The sequence below is a fragment of the Bacillus rossius genome, chromosome 1 (genome assembly GCF_032445375.1).
Source record: "Bacillus rossius redtenbacheri isolate Brsri chromosome 1, Brsri_v3, whole genome shotgun sequence".
Taxonomy (NCBI): Eukaryota; Metazoa; Arthropoda; class Insecta; order Phasmatodea; family Bacillidae; genus Bacillus; species Bacillus rossius.
Window position 1 is genome coordinate 120889694 of NC_086330.1, and position 18178 is coordinate 120907871.

General features: G+C 35.0%; 1 protein-coding gene across 3 annotated transcripts in view; it reads right to left on the minus strand.

Moving 5' to 3' along the window:
* LOC134543433 (lon protease homolog, mitochondrial-like) overlaps positions 1-16990 on the minus strand; it is a 109721-nt gene extending 92731 nt beyond the window's left edge. For 2 of the 3 annotated variants that reach the window (XM_063388366.1, XM_063388368.1), the window contains exons 1-2: positions 15647-16283; positions 5171-5259 (exon numbers count right to left, since the gene is read on the minus strand). In XM_063388366.1, coding sequence (XP_063244436.1) covers positions 5171-5259; positions 15647-16084 — 527 coding nt within the window. In that variant the 5' untranslated portion in view covers positions 16085-16283. Of the gene's footprint in view, positions 1-5170; positions 5260-15646 lie in introns of all 3 variants that reach the window. The other variant, XM_063388367.1, reaches the window with a different exon arrangement.
* Positions 16991-18178: the final 1188 nt, after the last annotated feature.

An 18178-nucleotide genomic window follows, 5' to 3' on the forward strand; every position in this document is an offset into this window, starting at 1 on the left:
AATGGAAGCAGACCCTTTTCACTTGTACAGTGAAAAGTAATTTTGGTTCCTTGTTCCGTAAATTTTTTTCCTTCAAACTGGAAGCCAGAAATTCAGAAGCTTCTTTTGACAGGTTAAGATCTCTGACGAGATCATTTAACTCATCCTGGGTGAAACATTGTGGAATTGTTGACATCCTCTCATAATCACTGCCACCTTCATTAGTATCAGAAGGGTGGTTATAGGGACAACACTCATCCTCAGACTCTGGGAGCTGGTGAAATGCTGGGATCGGTACTTACTCTGAGTGAGGGACCGGGCGTCTTGCAGAGACTAAATCAGGATAAGTCCACTTGCTACGGTTGTTTCGATTGATTCCATGTAATATTAACTAGACAGAAATAACAGTCATAGGTGTCGTGTTGGGTTCTCTTCAAACCATCAGGACGCAGAATTTCAAACTTTTTCTTTTCCTGCTATTCCACTATTTTTTTTCCTGTTCTGTTCAAGTTTTACGAACCTGATGCGGTGCCCAGGATTTATCCTGATCACCGAGCTTAACACAAAAAGTATCCATGATAAACTCTCTTTACAAGGTCACTAACAATCTTTCTGTTTAATGTGTATTCTCCACATACATATGTAGCAAAACACATCAGGATGATTTACACAACTTTTTCTACTGGAACTCATTTTTTATCAACTTTGATCCATCCTGCACGGCTAAAACACTCAAACTAACCTCAAATGTGGTTGAAGCGTTGAAATTAGGGATGGGATTCCCAGACTGGGGTATCCCAGTGACGAAGTGGCTTGAGTCAAGCAGGTAGTTTTACTTCTTTTTTTACACTTCTCAAAAAGTATAGTTAGAATAATTAAATTTCATATTTAGATTCAGTGCCCCAAATATAGCTAAAATCAGTTCAAAAATCCTAGGCACCAAGAAAAAATTATTTTTTTTTGTTGGCCTGTGTTATCATCTTAATCAGAAACATTATAAATACTCTATGGAGCTGCAGAGTTAATTACTGAAAAAACAGTAATCAACAGCTTTGGATTTTTTTTCCTGCTTTTAAGCAAGGTAAAGAATATATTTTTGGAAAACAAATGCTATTTTATTACGCACGCAAAATTTGTTCTTTAAAAATTTTAGTTAAGGACGTTTTAGACTTCGGATATGATTAGATGTAGTATCAGCAGTTGTAGTAAAGCTCAATATTTCAAGACTTGATTTAATATTTCTGCAATATTTGGTGTTTTGAAACCTTTTCTATGAAGAACAGTTAATAATTTATTAAATGTATCCAGAAAGAGTGGAATTGCAGTTAGTTCTACATGTTTAAGATAGAATTGTTCAGCTACATTGATACGAATTCACAGCAAGAGACCCACGTATGTTAAATGATCTTCAACTAGAGACGTTTCATAAGGACACATAGTCATTCAAGAGGCATCAATGTATTGCCCGAGATCAGCAAACTCAAATTCAGCAGTTATAAGATTATGTGTTGATCTACACATTGATCGATACTGTCTACGCAGTTAACTATGTGTATGACATCATGATGACCAACATCACTTCCAGCCTATTATATTCTGTCATATAGTGAAAAACTTCAGTTCTCACGTTAAATGGTAACTACAGTAGAGTCTCGTTAATCCGGACTTGTCCGGACCGGACCCTGTCCGGATCACCGAAAGTCCGCATTAACCATAATCAATTTTAAAACAAGTTTTTAGGCTAAAGAAAAAATCTTTATGCTTAAAAATCAACTGTGTTTTATTATAAAGTACTTAATAAACTATGAAAAAATGTATGTAACTTATAAATAATACTTATATATAAAATACTTATATATAATACTTATATATAATACTTATATATAATACTTATATATCATACTTATATATAAAACAATACCTACATGTAATTAAAAAGTATAAAACTATTAAAGGTTAAAAACAATTACAATTTACTCGAAAAAGTCTGTAATATTCTATTGTTTTAATGAAGATTGCAATCTCGTAGGTGCCTCAAGGTCAGTAGCTCAGCAGACGATGTGTCGCTTTGCTTCTCAAAGTAACTCAGCAACCCCTCCAGCATTGTAGTCGCTTCGCTATGAGTTGGGCCAGCTGATTCCTCCGTACCTCCATCGTCATCTTACGAACTGTCTATTTCAGTTGCCGTGTTTGCATAGCACGCCTCCACGATTTCATCTTCACTTAAAATTTGATAACCAATACCGATGTCACTGTTAATCCATTCTGATATGTCATTCTCCTCTATTTTGGCACAACCCTCCAACTGTTGAAAAACATGTACAAAATAAAAGCTAGTTGAAGTTGGTGGAGTTTCGTCTGTCCCTGTTTTTCCTGTGAAATGCTTGGCCACAAATTTTTCCAGCTTTTTTGAAGAGTTGACGGCTTAATTTTTTCCCATGCTTCTGCAGCCAAGTAAATGACAGTCTTCATTGTCACTTTTTTAATATTATCCATTAAGTTAGCCGACGGGTCTGCTTCTTGTTGCTCTAAAAGAGACATAATAATTTTTTTCCTATATCGCTGTTTTATTGCTTCAATCACACCTTGATCCATAGGTTGTATCAAAGCTGTCACGTTTGGTGGCAGAAATTTTACAAAAATTTCACCATCTTGCAATTCTACTTCACTCGGGTGGCATGGTGCATTATCAATTAACAACACAGCTTTTTCTAGGCGGTTTTTGTCTCTCAAAAACCTTTTTTGTTTTAGGAACAAATGTTTCAAAAAAGCAAGATTTAAAAATTTTTCCATCCATCCATGCAGATTTTTGTGAAGTGTACTGTGCTGGAAGAGCATTTCTATTAAGATTTTTAAGGGCCCTAGGCTTAGCAGATTTGCCTATAACCAAAAGTGGAATTTTCAAGCTGCCAGAAGCATTACAACAAGGAAGCAAAGTTACTCTTTCTTTTTTTACCTTATGACCTATGGCTACAGAATCCAATTTGGATGCTGTTTTTTTTGGGAGCATTTTGTAATTTAATCCCATTTCGTCAGCGTTAAACACTTGGCAAAGCTCTAAGTTTTCATCTTTAACAAACTTTTAAAATTTTACTTTAAAGTCTTCACTTGCACTATTGTCACCTGACAAAATTTCACCACTTACACTAAGTTAACGAACACTGTGTCGATCTTTCCAAGGAGATAACCATCCCAAACTGGCAGTAAAAGCAGGGTATCCTTTTAATTTTTCGTTGAGTTTAAGCGCGAACGCTTGTAATGTTACGCCCGACAGCGGAACGCCTTGTTCACGTTGTTGGCAAAACCAAATGTACAAAGCCTCGTCTAAAGGTTCATTTTTTTGTTTTTTTTTTAACGTGCTTCTGTAACCCAGACTGTCCTTACTCACCATTTTGGCACAAAAATCTTCAATTTCTTTCCAATTTTTTTCCAATCAGAAACAGCTTGTTTTCCCACTCGACTAAATCTTGCGTGATTCTAGTAAATGATTCACCCGCATCAATACGAAATAAGACTTGGTGTTTTTGCTCCATTGTTACAGTCACTTTCTTACGTTTAGTAGTCATTACGTTGCTCTTAATAAGTGCACACAATACAACACTCGCACTGAATAAAAATAACTGTCACGAGCACCTATCACCAGCACGAGTAGCCATCGACTGAAAGGAACAAAACAAAACAACTTGCAGGTATAGAGTGATCATTTCTTGGAAAACAGACGATGAGCGGAAAACTAGCGGTAAGACTCCCGGCAACTGAGGGCAAGAGGACACTCTCTTAGAAATGTATTTCCTTATTATCCTTTGTCACAAATTTCTTTTTCATATTTTTTTTTTTTTTAGATCCGTTCCGATTAACCGGATGTCCGGACTAGTGGGGTTCGGATTAGCGAAACTCTACTGTAGGAACAAAATATTGTAGGCCTACATGTATTTATATTATAAAAACCAGTACGTACCATGTTTTAGTCTTAGAGATAAAGTGTTTTATGACTGTTATTTGTAGTATCGAAAATTATCCATTCGATTGACCCTTCAGTTTCATGATAATGAATACTTAATACTACTTTTGGCTTACATTTTGAATCAACAGTTTTCTTGCACTAACTTGCTAATATTTCCTAGAGGTTCCTGAGGGTGAAGCCTCTCAATCATTTCAATCTCTGATTTTTGACTAGTATGGTATAGTTGTAATAATTTTTAAATATTGATATTATTTGACATATATGCTTCAAGGTTTCATTGACTTATTAAACAGATATCATAATATGTAACTGTTGTCTAACTTTGGTAATTTAAGAAGGTACACAAGACAATTTTGGGTACTATAACCCAATGCACCTGTGTATCACCCATACTAGTGTGGTATGTGTTGAGGAATACTTGAATTTTGAAAACATTTTGCGTGGAATGTCACATTCTCGAAATCATATCTGCATAACTAGATTAAATGTACAATTTTTCAAGCTTTTATTTCATTTCAATGCTAGTTATATTTCAAAAATTTCAGATAGTTTGAGTACTATTATTAGAGTGAAAGTTAGACTGGTGCCCAGGAAAAATCATCTGTTTACAGTCTTCTGAAACAAATCTTTTTTTTAAGTTTGTTTGAATCAGTAACTATTAAAATTAATTTGCTTACTCAATTTGCACATAAAGCAAAGATAGGTAAAATAGATTAGAAAGTAGTTACACTCTATTTTCATTACTCCACCACACAATGTTATTGTATCATAGTTGCTCTATGCTTAAGAGTTGATACCATGCTAGAAGTACCAGCGAGCGTATACATGTATCATCACGCCTCTAACACACACACACACGACGGCTTTCAATCAATTTTAAGCCAGTACATATAGCTTAGGTATGGTATGGCATGTAAACTATCCAACAGCACAAACTTAGCTTTCATCTACAGAAATTTGTACTAGATTTGTACATGCAGAAAAATTAAATGCTACAATGTAAACAGAGTATACATATACATATGTAATTTAATACTATTAACAAATAAGTTAAGACCAATGAAATTTAAGTTCATAAAGAATACATTTCATTAATGTACAGATGTATTTTAAATGAAACTTTGAACTAAGTTACCATAAATGTAAACACAATCACTTAGCATTCCTGATGCACTTCCAACAGAACTTAATGAACAAAAAGTAATGTAACCTAGAATTTATACTTACTCTTCACTTTTTTTCAAGAAGACCCCAACATATGGCTGATTCAACTTCACCTTCCTTCGTATGAGATTTATCAGCATTGGGTTGGATATCTAAAAATAAAAATGCACAAAAATTGTAAGACCTACTATGAAAAAGTTTAGTCTACAGACTTAGACCCAGTCTATATTAATTAAATACATTTCAGCAATATTTCAGACTAATAAAACAAGAGTGATAAGTACCTACCTCAGTTATTGCACATAACTAAACTCCCTTTTTTTAGTGATCAACCAGCTAATTCAAGAATAAACAATATTAAATTATGAATAACTGAGGACTTTACTATAGCATTTGAGTTCATACAATTGTGTAAACTAAATTAGTTTTTCTGGAAAAAGAGACAAAAAAGTTTCCTGTCTTCAAAAACAAATTAAATATTAACCTACATCTAAGATTAATAATCAGATCATTTTAAGATTGTAGTATAGTTGTGTTCCTTCAGTGTCGGCACTTAGTCTGCCACCCATCTGCTACATGATGTCAGCTTTGTGGTGTATTGTGTTAAATTAAGGACTGATTAAGTGTAAGGAACTAATCTAAGCAATGACCTTAATTAAGACTCATATGTTAACAGTAGTGAATATTCTAAGCATCAGCCATAAAGAAAGTGCATGTCACAATGAGTTGCTTAATTATTTTATTTCTTTATACTCTATAAAGAATGGCCAGAATTATGTAGAGGTTTATTGTGTACTGTGTTTGTAAAAAGTTTTTGTTAAAATGGAAAGTCATGTTTAATGAAAAACTTTTAAACATTGTGTGGTTTATTAAAAGTGAAGGTTTTGTGGCATTCATTATAATCTAGTTTTTAACAGTGCTTTGCTAGTTGACTGGAACTGGTAAAAAAAAATTAAATAATAAAAACTAAGAGACAAAAGACTGCTTTTTTTTTTTAAATGTTACTGACATTTTGTAGGACAAAGTGTTTTGTTATGCGTTTATGTTATATTTGGTATAAATATGAAAACAAGCGCGCTCCAGATTACAGAGAGTAGGGGGAGAGTGAGGGAGAGGGATAAGGGTTGGAATGGAGACAGTTAGTCGAGAGTGGCGGTTCACTGCAAGGGACACATTTTGTACGGCGTGAGGTCTTCATCTTATTTGTTCACTGATTTAACTGCAACAGACCTTAAATGCATTAAGCCTTTTTATCAGCCTAACGGAAGTCCTGCTGAACTGTTTCCCATTGTTCGGGCAGCTTAATTAATAATTATATCATTCAGGATTTTTCATTGTCCTTGTAGCATTGCACTTGTGTAAATATGTAAAGTAAGTAAAGAAGTTCAACCGACAAAGAGTATTATTCCATGTGTGGTTAAGGTGTTGGTGCCTGGATAATATCCCAGAGTAGGAGCAATAGGCCAATACGTTGGAGATTCGTCACGCCGTGCCCTGACAGAGATCTGTTCACACTACTATACTGGCAATTGGTGCCTGAGGTGTTACTTCAACAATCACCACAGAGCAGGATGTGCAAAAAAGCCACCCCCACAACAGGATGAATCTAGATGTAAAGGATTTTAGGCAATTTCTTATGAGACAGGTTGACAATCTAATTTTCCCTAATCTTAAAACTGAAGTTGTTAATACCTTTTTGAAAATGATATTCCTAATTGAATTTTAAAAATAATGTATTTTTAAGTAGATGCAATTGTACCTACATTAATGGGAAAATAATTTGTACATATATATTATTCCGCCATTTTTAGAATACAAACTCACACCCATTAACACACCACTCTTTTTCTATTGATTTTTCACAAGTATTAAAATGCCAATTATCAAAAATTGTTTTTAGAACTTGCTAAGTTCTGAAAATTTCTTGGACATGGATTTTCAAAATATTTAATAAAGACTCTAGACTTGAGTATTCCACTTTAATATTAATATTAAAAAGACAATTAAAATTTTTGGCAAAACATATTTTTTAAGTGAAAACTTCTTTAGCAGCGTTGAGCGATTTTTGGTAGGGGAAAAACTTATGGGTTTGCGTCACCGACATGCTGGTGATGCGCAGCGGCCTGTGTACATGAACACACTAATACATTGTATATACTCGACTGTATCATGTGTGTGTTGGACTCTTTTTGGATGGTTAAAATCTTGTGAGTTCGTGTCACCGACATGCTGTAGTAGCGTAAGTAAAGTTAAATTGACCACGTGAAAAGTTTGATTTGTGTACATTGTGCATTGCTCAATGAGCACATGACCTAGGTCTGACATCACTGGTAAGTCATAGCTAGGTAATGAATTTTTAAGTAATTTTGACATACCACTGACATCTGTGACTAAAAAATGATGTAAGGATAAATTATATCAAGCTGACAACATACTGATATAATACCAAGATCATTTTCTTACGTACTTTTGATGTAGAAATGATGTCATATTACACATTTAAAAACAAAGTTTTTAGTTTTCACTTCTGTCGACAATCCCCATGACTGCCTATTTTTTTATTCTTGCTAATGTTTTTGAATCTCAGTTTGCTATAGTTAAATTATTTACAAAAATGATAAGTTTTTTGCAATAAATGTGTGAACAATTTTCAACAATCTCCATGGCAACAGTTATTGCACTGCTGATGCATAATTCACTTGCAGATCTTAATTACCAAGTCTTTCTGTAATGATCGTTGCTATCAAATTGACACTACACTGATTAAATAAATGTGTATTTGAAGGCTTTTAAAAACTGTTTGATTCAAGTGGCCTATTTAGTTTATTTGGTTAATTTTTTTTCATAAGTTGGTTTTTAAACTTTATTTAGGTTTTTTTGATCGAAGTGCAGCAGTGGCGTACCCACGTGATGGGCATGTATAATAAGTAGTTTTGTGTCTGTAGACTGCCGTTACTTATAAGGAAAGAAAGAAAATTATTTTAACAATGACAATGTGGTAAAACCCAAGCTATATTTACTGCCTCTGAGCTGTCATAGTAATGCATCCAGGCCGGACGGTCAAAGGCGGCAGTTTGGGTCAGAGTGATAACCTCTCTACAGTGACTGTTATCCAACAGCCAGGGCTTTTGTACTAGAAAACATCTTGTCACAAAATTCAAATAGAAAGAATATTATCAGAAAAAAGGAATATATACACACAATACAATTGTTATCATCCATCCTCTCAACATAATGGGTCATTATCTAGAAGAGAGACATCAACAACAACAAAATTCTGAAAATTAATTTTAATACTTCCATAATTTATTTCTAATCATTCTGTAAACTGGCAAAGCTAATATTGTATATTTTTGTTACCCAAGACAGAAGAAATAGTTGCCAGTATCATGTTCATAAAAAGATATGGCTTGCTGTATAATTGAAACATGACTTTGTCATGTTTGAGCAGTTGTGAGTTATTTAATGTTTCTTTGTATTTCATTGATTTTTTTGTCCATTTCATAAGGTAAATTTTTTTACACAATGGTTTGAAATGGAGCACATCAATAATATAAGCTAAATGCAACAAAAAAAAACATGAAATTTAAAAAAAAAAAAAAAAAAGTATTATAGGTATGTGTTTCTAAGGTTACATTTTTTCACATTGTTGAACCATGTAAAAAAAGTACAGTCAGTTGGGTTAGAGGTTAGCTACATTAATGATATATACCTATTTAATACACAATAAATGTAGTTGACCTAACCTATCTGACAGTATGAGCCTTACCTAACCAACCCTTCGATAAAATAGTAAATTACCAATAAGTTCTTGACATATTGCAATTTCAATTTACAGATTAATAATAAATCATGTCAGTAAGTAAAATCTAATATTTGCATTTTGTTAGCCTTTTTTTTGGTTCACACCTTTACTAAAAAAACTTTTCCTATGTTGCCTTATTATTAAAAACTATAGGTTTTTTTTATAAATTTTTATTTATAAAAGCCTCTAAGCTATACAATTACAAACAAAATCACAGCATTCACCATATACTTACTAATTCTTACAAATCATTGGTTGTTGTTAATTTTTGAACCCCCTGAATGAAGCTCAATGTTGCAAGATCACTTTCAGATGTTATTACTTTTATTAATTTCACAAAAAATATTGTCAAACCAGCAACTTTAGGCAAAGTGATTTATTTGTATCATAAATAACAATGTGCTTAAGATGAGTCAAACTAAACTTTTATACTATGTACATACAGTACCTACAATTTGTTTTGTTGTAATGCAAAGAATTATTGGTAATTGTACCATATAATATATCCAAGTTTATCCCTTGATCCTGACAGCATGATCATCTATATTTTATCCTGTGGTACATGATGGTTGTTGTTTTAATTTAGTACGTCGAAAGATCCTGGCCAAACAAAAACTTGAATATCACAATACAAACAAATTATGTCAGGTCTTAAGGGGCCCGCCTCGTCAGGGGTGCAGTGTGTTAGTGAGGCGGGATGATAAGCGCGACGCTCGCTGGTGCTTCCAGCGCGGTATAGCCTCTAAGCGCAAGTCTCTGAACTGGCGCGCATTCGTCTCGTCGTCACAGGATAACTATGAAATTTAAGCGGTGACCGTAACATTTTATGGCAGAGAAATGAAGATAAAGGTGTTATGCAAGCCCCTTAAGTGCTTTCAAGAATCTGTACTGATTGTTTTATGCCTAAAAATTACTCTGAAAACATGCGTTTTAGGCATTTTAACGCTTCTAAAAATACAGTTTAAAAACTTAATCCGAAATTAAAAGTACTTTTCGGTCCTCAGCGAACTCTTAAATGCTATTTGTAAATAGGCCCCACTCGGATATCTTGAGTAGTTTTGAAATCGCGTTGTTTTTCCTGAAGCTCTGCACACCGTATGTGTGCCCAGGTAGGCGGGCCCCTTAAGGATATTTTTTTCATTTGTATTCAACTAAAAATCATAATTTATTGTTATATCACAAGTTTTGATACACAGGATAAAATTGGATACATAATAGGCAACTTTTACCAAATTATTACTAACTGGTAAGCAAACTATTAGAAAAAATTATCAATAGGGTCATTCCATGTCAGTTCATCCAGGGCATGTAACCCATATTTTTGGATTTTAATAAAAATTGGCACAAAAGGCCACTTAAATTACAAAATTTTAGATTTTTATCTCAAATACTTCCTGAGAAATCGAAGGTTCCTTTGTGACCATTTTTGGCCTAAAACAGGTTGTAATGACAGCATAAATTGGTCAGTATCTGTGTTTCCTTGCTTTGTATTTCACTGTAATACCAATATTTCAGAATAAGAACACTTTTCCTTATATAAAATTCTTTAGAGAATTCAAATTTTGCCACCAAATTGCTACCGGTATATCTAGAATGGTTTGTAAGTTATAACAGAATTATTAACATGACTGTTTCATGTATCATCTGCATTCTTTATTACAATAGACTGTATCTCAAAAGGCAGACCTCACAAAAAAATGAGCTTGGTAGGCCTACTATGTGAAAGAGAAGGAAATTTCCTATAAGATACATTAAAAAAATAGTGGCTTTCTGCTGGCAACATGTAATGTACTCGATAATCGCTTACTAATACTATATGTACACATAAAAAAATTCCCTACTTACACAAAACTATTGCCAATGAATTAGAATCTACAGACACAATCCTCCAATTTTTGCAATTAGCAAACTGCATTGCTTTTCTGATAAAGCTGCCATTCTATATCACACTTGCACAAGTCTTCTTTCAAAAACTGTAAGTTCTGCCAGAGCTGCTTGTTGATGGTGCGCTGCCTGTGTACCTATAATGTTAGTGGAAAGTCTTAGTTCATTATAAGTTGGATAAGAACTACATGGCTACCAGTACTACTAAACTAGAATTCTGTTCTGTTGGGAATGATATGCATGAAGAATGCCATAAAGAGTGTTATATTAAAACAAAGGGAATCAAAAGATTGGAACTATTCAAACTCTTCTTGTGCTGAAAACAGGTATTTCTAAACATAATCTTCACACCATATGTTTTCATCACAAATTGTTTTATATTAAGAAGTATGAAATGTTTCAGACATCATGTTGTGATCCTATGAAAGTGTGTTCTTTGCGCACAATCTCTTTACAGTGCTACAGAAAAGCAGCAGACAAGAGACTTAATTTAATTCCTGGTAAAAAATTATGCTCCTCATGTAGGAATGGGTTGTATAATATTCAATAAGTAGGTGGCACAGGTATCTTCAGAATCATCTGAAAGTGACGTTGCAGAGGGTTTAGAGATACAAGCATCAAAAGAAGAAACCTGTAGCTTACTTGACAAAAGTTTGGAATATTTGCAAGTCACCAATAAAACTGCATGCTGTACCACAACATGCAAACGAAAAATATGGTAAACGTAAAGTACAAGAGGTATCATCAGCTGTAGCAGACAAAATATCTAAAGTATTAGATGTACAGCTTCCAGCCACATCAACTAGTGAAAGTACAGAATTACAGAGGCATGAAGTGGAACAAAAGGCTGCCGATTTGGACCGTTTGGTAACTTTAATAAAGCAAAAGCTGCCCACAATGAATAGACAAATAAAATTACAAATTCTTACCCTTATCCCTCAATCATGGTCCAGACAGAAGGCAGCACAAGAATTCGGTGTTTCTGAGTACATGGTAAGACAAGCAAGACAACTTACACTGGAAAAAGGAATCTGCGCATTAGTTCATTCCACAGGTGGGAAGAAGTTACCTGAAGAAACTGTGCAGGTCATTCAAGATTTCTATCAAGATGATGAGTTTTCCAGGGAAATGCCAGGAATGAAAGATAAAGTTAGTATATCCAAAAATGTTTACAAACAGAAAAGACTTTTGCTATGCAACTTGCATGAGCTATATTGTTCTTTTAAGGCAAAATATCCATCTCTCAAGGTAGGGTTTTCAAAGTTTTGTATGTTGCGTCCTAAATGGTGCGTTTCAGCTGGAAGTTCTGGAACCCATTCTGTCTGTGTGTGCACTATACACAAAAATGATGAATTACTTCTTCACTGTCTTGGTGTAGGTGAAAAGTATAGTTCACTTATTTTGTATCTTGTATGTGACATTTTAAATCCTGACTGTATGCTAAGACAATGTGAGCAATGTCCTTCTCCAGATACTCTAAAGCAGCATCTATATCATACTTTAGACTGTGATCCAGATGATGTGATTGAATATCAACAGTGGGTCAGTACAGACCGAACACAATTACAAACCCTTACCTCAAGTGTAGAAGACTTTATGGAAATTTTAGTACAAAAAATGGAACTCCTCATACCCCATTCCTATACCACAAAGAAACAATCGGACTACCTCAAGCAGCTGAAAGAGAAAATAAGTGAAAGAGAAGTTATAGCTTTATTAGATTTCAGTGAAAATTTTTCCTTCGTTATCCAAAATGAAGCACAAGGATACCACTGGACCAACAGTCAATGTACAGTTCATCCAGTAGTCATTAACTACAAAAATTCAGACAATGCTAATTTGAAAACAAGCAGTCATTGTTTTTTGTCAAATGATTTGGATCATGATGTTTCCATGGTGTATAAAACACAGTCAGAAATAGTCACATATGTTAAAAGACACCTGCCTCATGTAAAACACATACATTATTTCAATGATGGTTGTGCTGCTCAGTACAAGAACTGCAAGAATATCCTCAATTTGTGACACTACACCACACACAAGATTTTCAGCTCACAGCTTCTTAGTCATTCTTTGCCACAAGCCATGGCAAATCATCTTGCGATGGAATTGGGGGAACTGTTAAGCGACTGACATCAAAAGCTAGTCTTCAACGACCATTCCAAGACCAAATTACATCAGTGTCTAAGATGTTTACCTACTGCAATGAACACATAACAGGTATTATCTTTCATTACATTGATAAGAATGATGTGGATGATGTACGTTCAACTCTACAACAACGGTATACTATGGCAAAGACAATACCAGGCACAAGAGGGTTCACAATGCTTCACCAATATCCCAGTATGAAATAGGAATGAAGAAAACAAGTCAGGATAATGCATATTCCTTAGTTTTCAATTTCGCTACAGCAGCTAGCAAAGACCCTGGTGGTACGATATCAAAACTGTATACTGGTTGCTATGTGTCTTGTGTGTATGACAAAAAATGGTTTGTTGGTGTTGTAAACAACATTGATAGGTCAGAAGAAGATGCTCAAGTAACCTTCATGCACCCTGCCGGTCCAAGTGCTTCCTTTTACTGGCCTTCACCTCGAGACGATGTTTGCTGGGTTCCTTTTGAACACATACTCAGCATCTTGCAGGCACCATCAACAAGCAGCTCTGGCAGAACTTATAGTTTTTTGAAAGATGACTTGTGCAAGTGTGATATAGAATGGCAGCTTTATCAGAAAAGCAATGCAGTTTGCTAATTGCAAAAATTGGAGGATTGTGTCTGTAGATTCTAATTCATTGGCAATAGTTTTGTGTAAGTAGGGAATTTGGTAAATATTTACAATCGCGGTAGATGCCAAAAAAAATGCTAAAAATCCGAAAATACTTTTATTCTATTCTCTTTCACTTCCTCTTTTCAAATCAACCGGCGGAGATAAGAAATTCCAAATATTTTAGGAGATATCGAATTTTTTAATTTCATGATATGTAGAGTCGCGGTAGATGCCAAAAAAAATGTAAAAAATCCTAAAATACCTTTATCATGTGCTCTTCAACTTCCTCTTTTCATTAAAAGCGGCGGAGATAAGAAATTCCAAATACTTTAGGAGATATCGAATTTTTTTAATTTTGCAATACAAGACCTGTGGAACCATTTGAGCGGCGCCATTTTTGTTATTTTGCCGTGTGTTCGTGAATACGTGAATCGTGAATGCGTAATTAATAAAATGGTTGATTAGGTCAGGTCAGTTACATTATTAATACTTTCAAACTAAGCAGACATTAAAAATTATTTTGTGAATTAATTTTAATGGATGTTTAGTTTTAAAATATTTATAATGTAACTGACCTGATCAAACAAACCCGGACAGAGGGTGAACAGTAAACTAAAATGGTCGATTAGGTCAGGTCAGTTACATTACAAATACTTTCAAACTAAGGTGATATTAAAAATAATGTGAATTAATTTTAATTATTCTTTAGTTTTAAATTATTTATAATGTAACTGACCTTACCTAACAAACCCGTAACAAAGGATGTACAGTAACAACTCACGTAAATTTTTTTGTTACTTATTACTTGCGCAACAATATCAAAATAACAAATAAGACTTTAAAATTAGAAACGTTAAAAACTCACGTAAGTTGGAGGCGGTAATTAAACACCGTTTTAAACAATAATTGAACTAAATAATCACGTATTAGTTCATTTGAATTCTGGCCTATCACGAACAATCACGTGACATCATTATCCAATAAAAAAAAATAGATACTCGTACGTAAACAAGAAACAATGGTACACGCACGCCACAGGAATGCGCTGGTTTTGTGCTGAAATTTAAAAATTCGATATCTCCTAAAGTATTTGGAATTTCTAATCTCCGCCGCTTTTAATGAAAATAGGAAGTTGAAGAGCATATAATAAAGGTATTTTCAGATGTTTAGCATTTTTTTTTGGCATATACCGCGACTCTACATATGATGAAATTAAAAAATTCGATATCTCCTAAAGTATTTGGAATTTCTTACCTCCGCCGGTTGTTTTGAAAAGAGGAAGTGAAGGGGCACAGAATAAAAGTATTTTCAGATTTTTAGCATTTTTTTTGGCATCTACCGCGATTGTAAATATTTACCGGGAATTTTTTTGTGTGTACATATAGTATTAGTAAGCGATTATCGAGTACATTACATGTTGCCAGCAGAAAGCCACTATTTTTTTTTAATGTATCTTATAGGAAATTTCCTTCTATTTCACATAGTAGGCCTACCAAGCTCATTTTTTTATGAGGTCTGCCTTTTGAGATACAGTCTATTGTAATAAAGGATGCAGATGATACATGAAACAGTCATGTTAATAATTCTGTTATAACTTACAAACCATTCTAGATATACCAGTAGCAATTTGGTGGCAAAATTTGAATTCTCTAAAGAATTTTACATAAGGAAAAGTGTTCTTATTCTGAAATATTGGTATTACAGTGAAATACAAAGCAAGGAAACACAGATACTGACCAATTTATGCTGTCATTACAACCTGTTTTAGGCCAAAAATGGTCACAAAGGAACCTTCGATTTCTCAGGAAGTATTTGAGGTAAAAATCTGAAATTTTGGTTTTTAAGTGGCCTTATGTCACCAAACAAATGAACCAATTTTTATCAAAATTAAAAAACAATGGTTACATTTTCAAATTTTGTTGGATGAACTGACATGGAATGACCCTTGACTTAACTTACTGAATGGCTGCATTTGCTATAGAAAATTATCAACCTACTGTCACTTCTAGATACATAAAAAGTTAAAGTATTTAAATGTTCTATAAAGAACTAAAACATATTATCATCATGGTTGTCTTACTTCAATTAGCTTTATAAAACGTGGAAAAACAGGATTCCTGCTGACAGCTACAAGAGGCAGCTGCGGCCACACCTCTGGAACGACGACTGTTGCAGGAAGAGACTGACGTTTCTCAAACTCAGATTCCGCTCCTTCATTCGAGATGTCCTGATCCCCTGCCTCACTGCTAGGAGATTTACCGTCACCACCTCCATCACCTGAAGCTCGCTGAGAGCAAAAATTTCGACAGCCGAATGTGCTGTTAACACAAAATCTTCTCTCTCGAACAGGTAACCAGATGTTTCTTAAATCACCATAAACGACAGGCAAAGTACTAAAATCCGTTCGAGTGCGATATCGCATACATGTCCTAAGTGTTCGGCATGCTAGTTCGCATTTAGGTCTAGAAAACAAACCAGAAAAGTTGCCACCACACAAAAACGACGCTCTAGACAACATGATTCATTACGTTCCGACAACTCACCGCATCTGATCAAAGCCACTTTACATAATTCATCTATAAACAATGCATTGAAATGTTTCTATTATCTGAAATAAAATATTAAGGCCTGGATAATTCAACACACCGGATTAATGTTAGGCTATGTTTGAAACTTTAAATGATATGATGCAATAACAACCACATATCATAGATTACACAACATCAATATTTAAGACATACAAAATTCTAGTTTACTTGTGAAATAAAATTGTGACGCTCTAAACATTTCTAAACTAATTTGTTTCCAAGATTTAGATAAAGTACCGGGATTCAGATTTACAGAGCGTAGAAAGTCGAGCAAGAAATGATTATTAAAATTTGCCCACCTGTCTATATCTGTTGAAGATATTTGTGGTAGAGCTATAAAAATATCAGATTCAATTTTAGAAATAGTCATTAAAAAAAAAGTAAAATCGGACGGCAATGTTATGGCGCTCGAGCTTATCTTTGCATTTCAGTGTGATTTGGGCTATAATATATTTGTGGGAATGTCTGACGAACTCAGGAAGGGTGACTGGTTCTCAATGGCATGCTCTGCATAATTTACATGGTTATGTTTCGGAGTTTGCTTACAGTTTCATCGCACGGATCAAACATAAAGAATCGCTCACATAATGTCAAGAACATGCTTGGTTGTGTGTATGAACGATGCTTCACAATGTAACAGCATGTGCATTGTGCAACTTCACATCTGCAGGACGCAATCCTTTACTGCGCCAAGGCGCACTGGCTGCATTGTCATTTCTATATGTTTTCTACTTCACACATCTAGGCCGCACACCCAATAAAGGAACTGAATAGTACCTGGCTCATGGTTTCTTGCAGCGGCCACACGAAAGGTTCCATGGTGATTCGTACTCTGCCTGCTTGGTTCATGGCTCAGTCCTTGTGCTTGCCTGCTCAAATGGTGTGGGCAAACCCAGAGCAGGGGTGGACTAATACTGGTCTCATCCTTTAAACCCAATTCGGGTACGTGTGAGTGGTGTGCTGCTGAAGATGCACCAGACTACTCGGTAGGTTTGGCATGGTTGCTTCAAGCTCGGTACACATGCTGCAGAAATGGGCATTGGCTTGAACTTGTTTTGGAGCCCCATAAACAACTAATGCCTGATGCTGATTTTCATGTCAAACACTGTGCCTTTGTTATGTGTGGCTCTATCTGGTTTGGCTGAAAATGGCTACCCATATTAGGGTGTTAAACTAGCCATTTATATTGGGTGCCATTTTCCGCCTGCTGTCTTTTTGAAAATGTTATCAGCTGGTATAAATCCAAGGCACCAGGCGTGGTTGCCCGAGAATCAACTCCAGGAGTGATAAAACTTTAGGTGACTTCTGGGGCGTGATGTCACTACTCGACCATTAGGCAGTAGTGGTAGTGCTTTGACCATTCCGAGTTATTCAACAGTGTTATAGCTCGCCAAAATGCTATGCTATCTGATGGGGAACAAGGGTGTAACCACAACATTCATTCACTAATACGCATATGACATAGGCGATTCTAACTATGATGGGTTTATCCATATACAGCACTTGTCTTTGACCTATTGCCTGCACAGGTCCATAGATAGTTATTGCATGTTGTGAGTTTGTTGCCTATACACGATTCAGGCATACAAACAGTGAGGGCACTAGTTAGATGGACACAAGTGTTGACACTGAAGCACGTGTGCGGTGGAACCTGGATTAATTCACGAATATTAATTGGGGTGTGCAGAAGGGTTGACACTGAGGCACGTATGCTGTGCAAACATGGGTTGGCTCAAGAATACTTACTGGATACACACAATGATTTACCCTGAAGCATGGATTGGATCAAGAACAGTAATGGAATGAACAGATGGGTTGACACTGAAGCACAAGTGCATTGCTGACCGAGGTTGGCTCAAGAACACAAACTGGGTACACACAAGGTCTCCAGTCCTGTGTAAAACACTGGTGGGGTCACACCTACTCTCACAGGGTTCCCATTATTGTCTTGCCCTAACTTTAAATTATGTTTTTTTTTTACCTTTTTTGTTTTAGGAGTTTCACATGCATCTCACCATTAACAT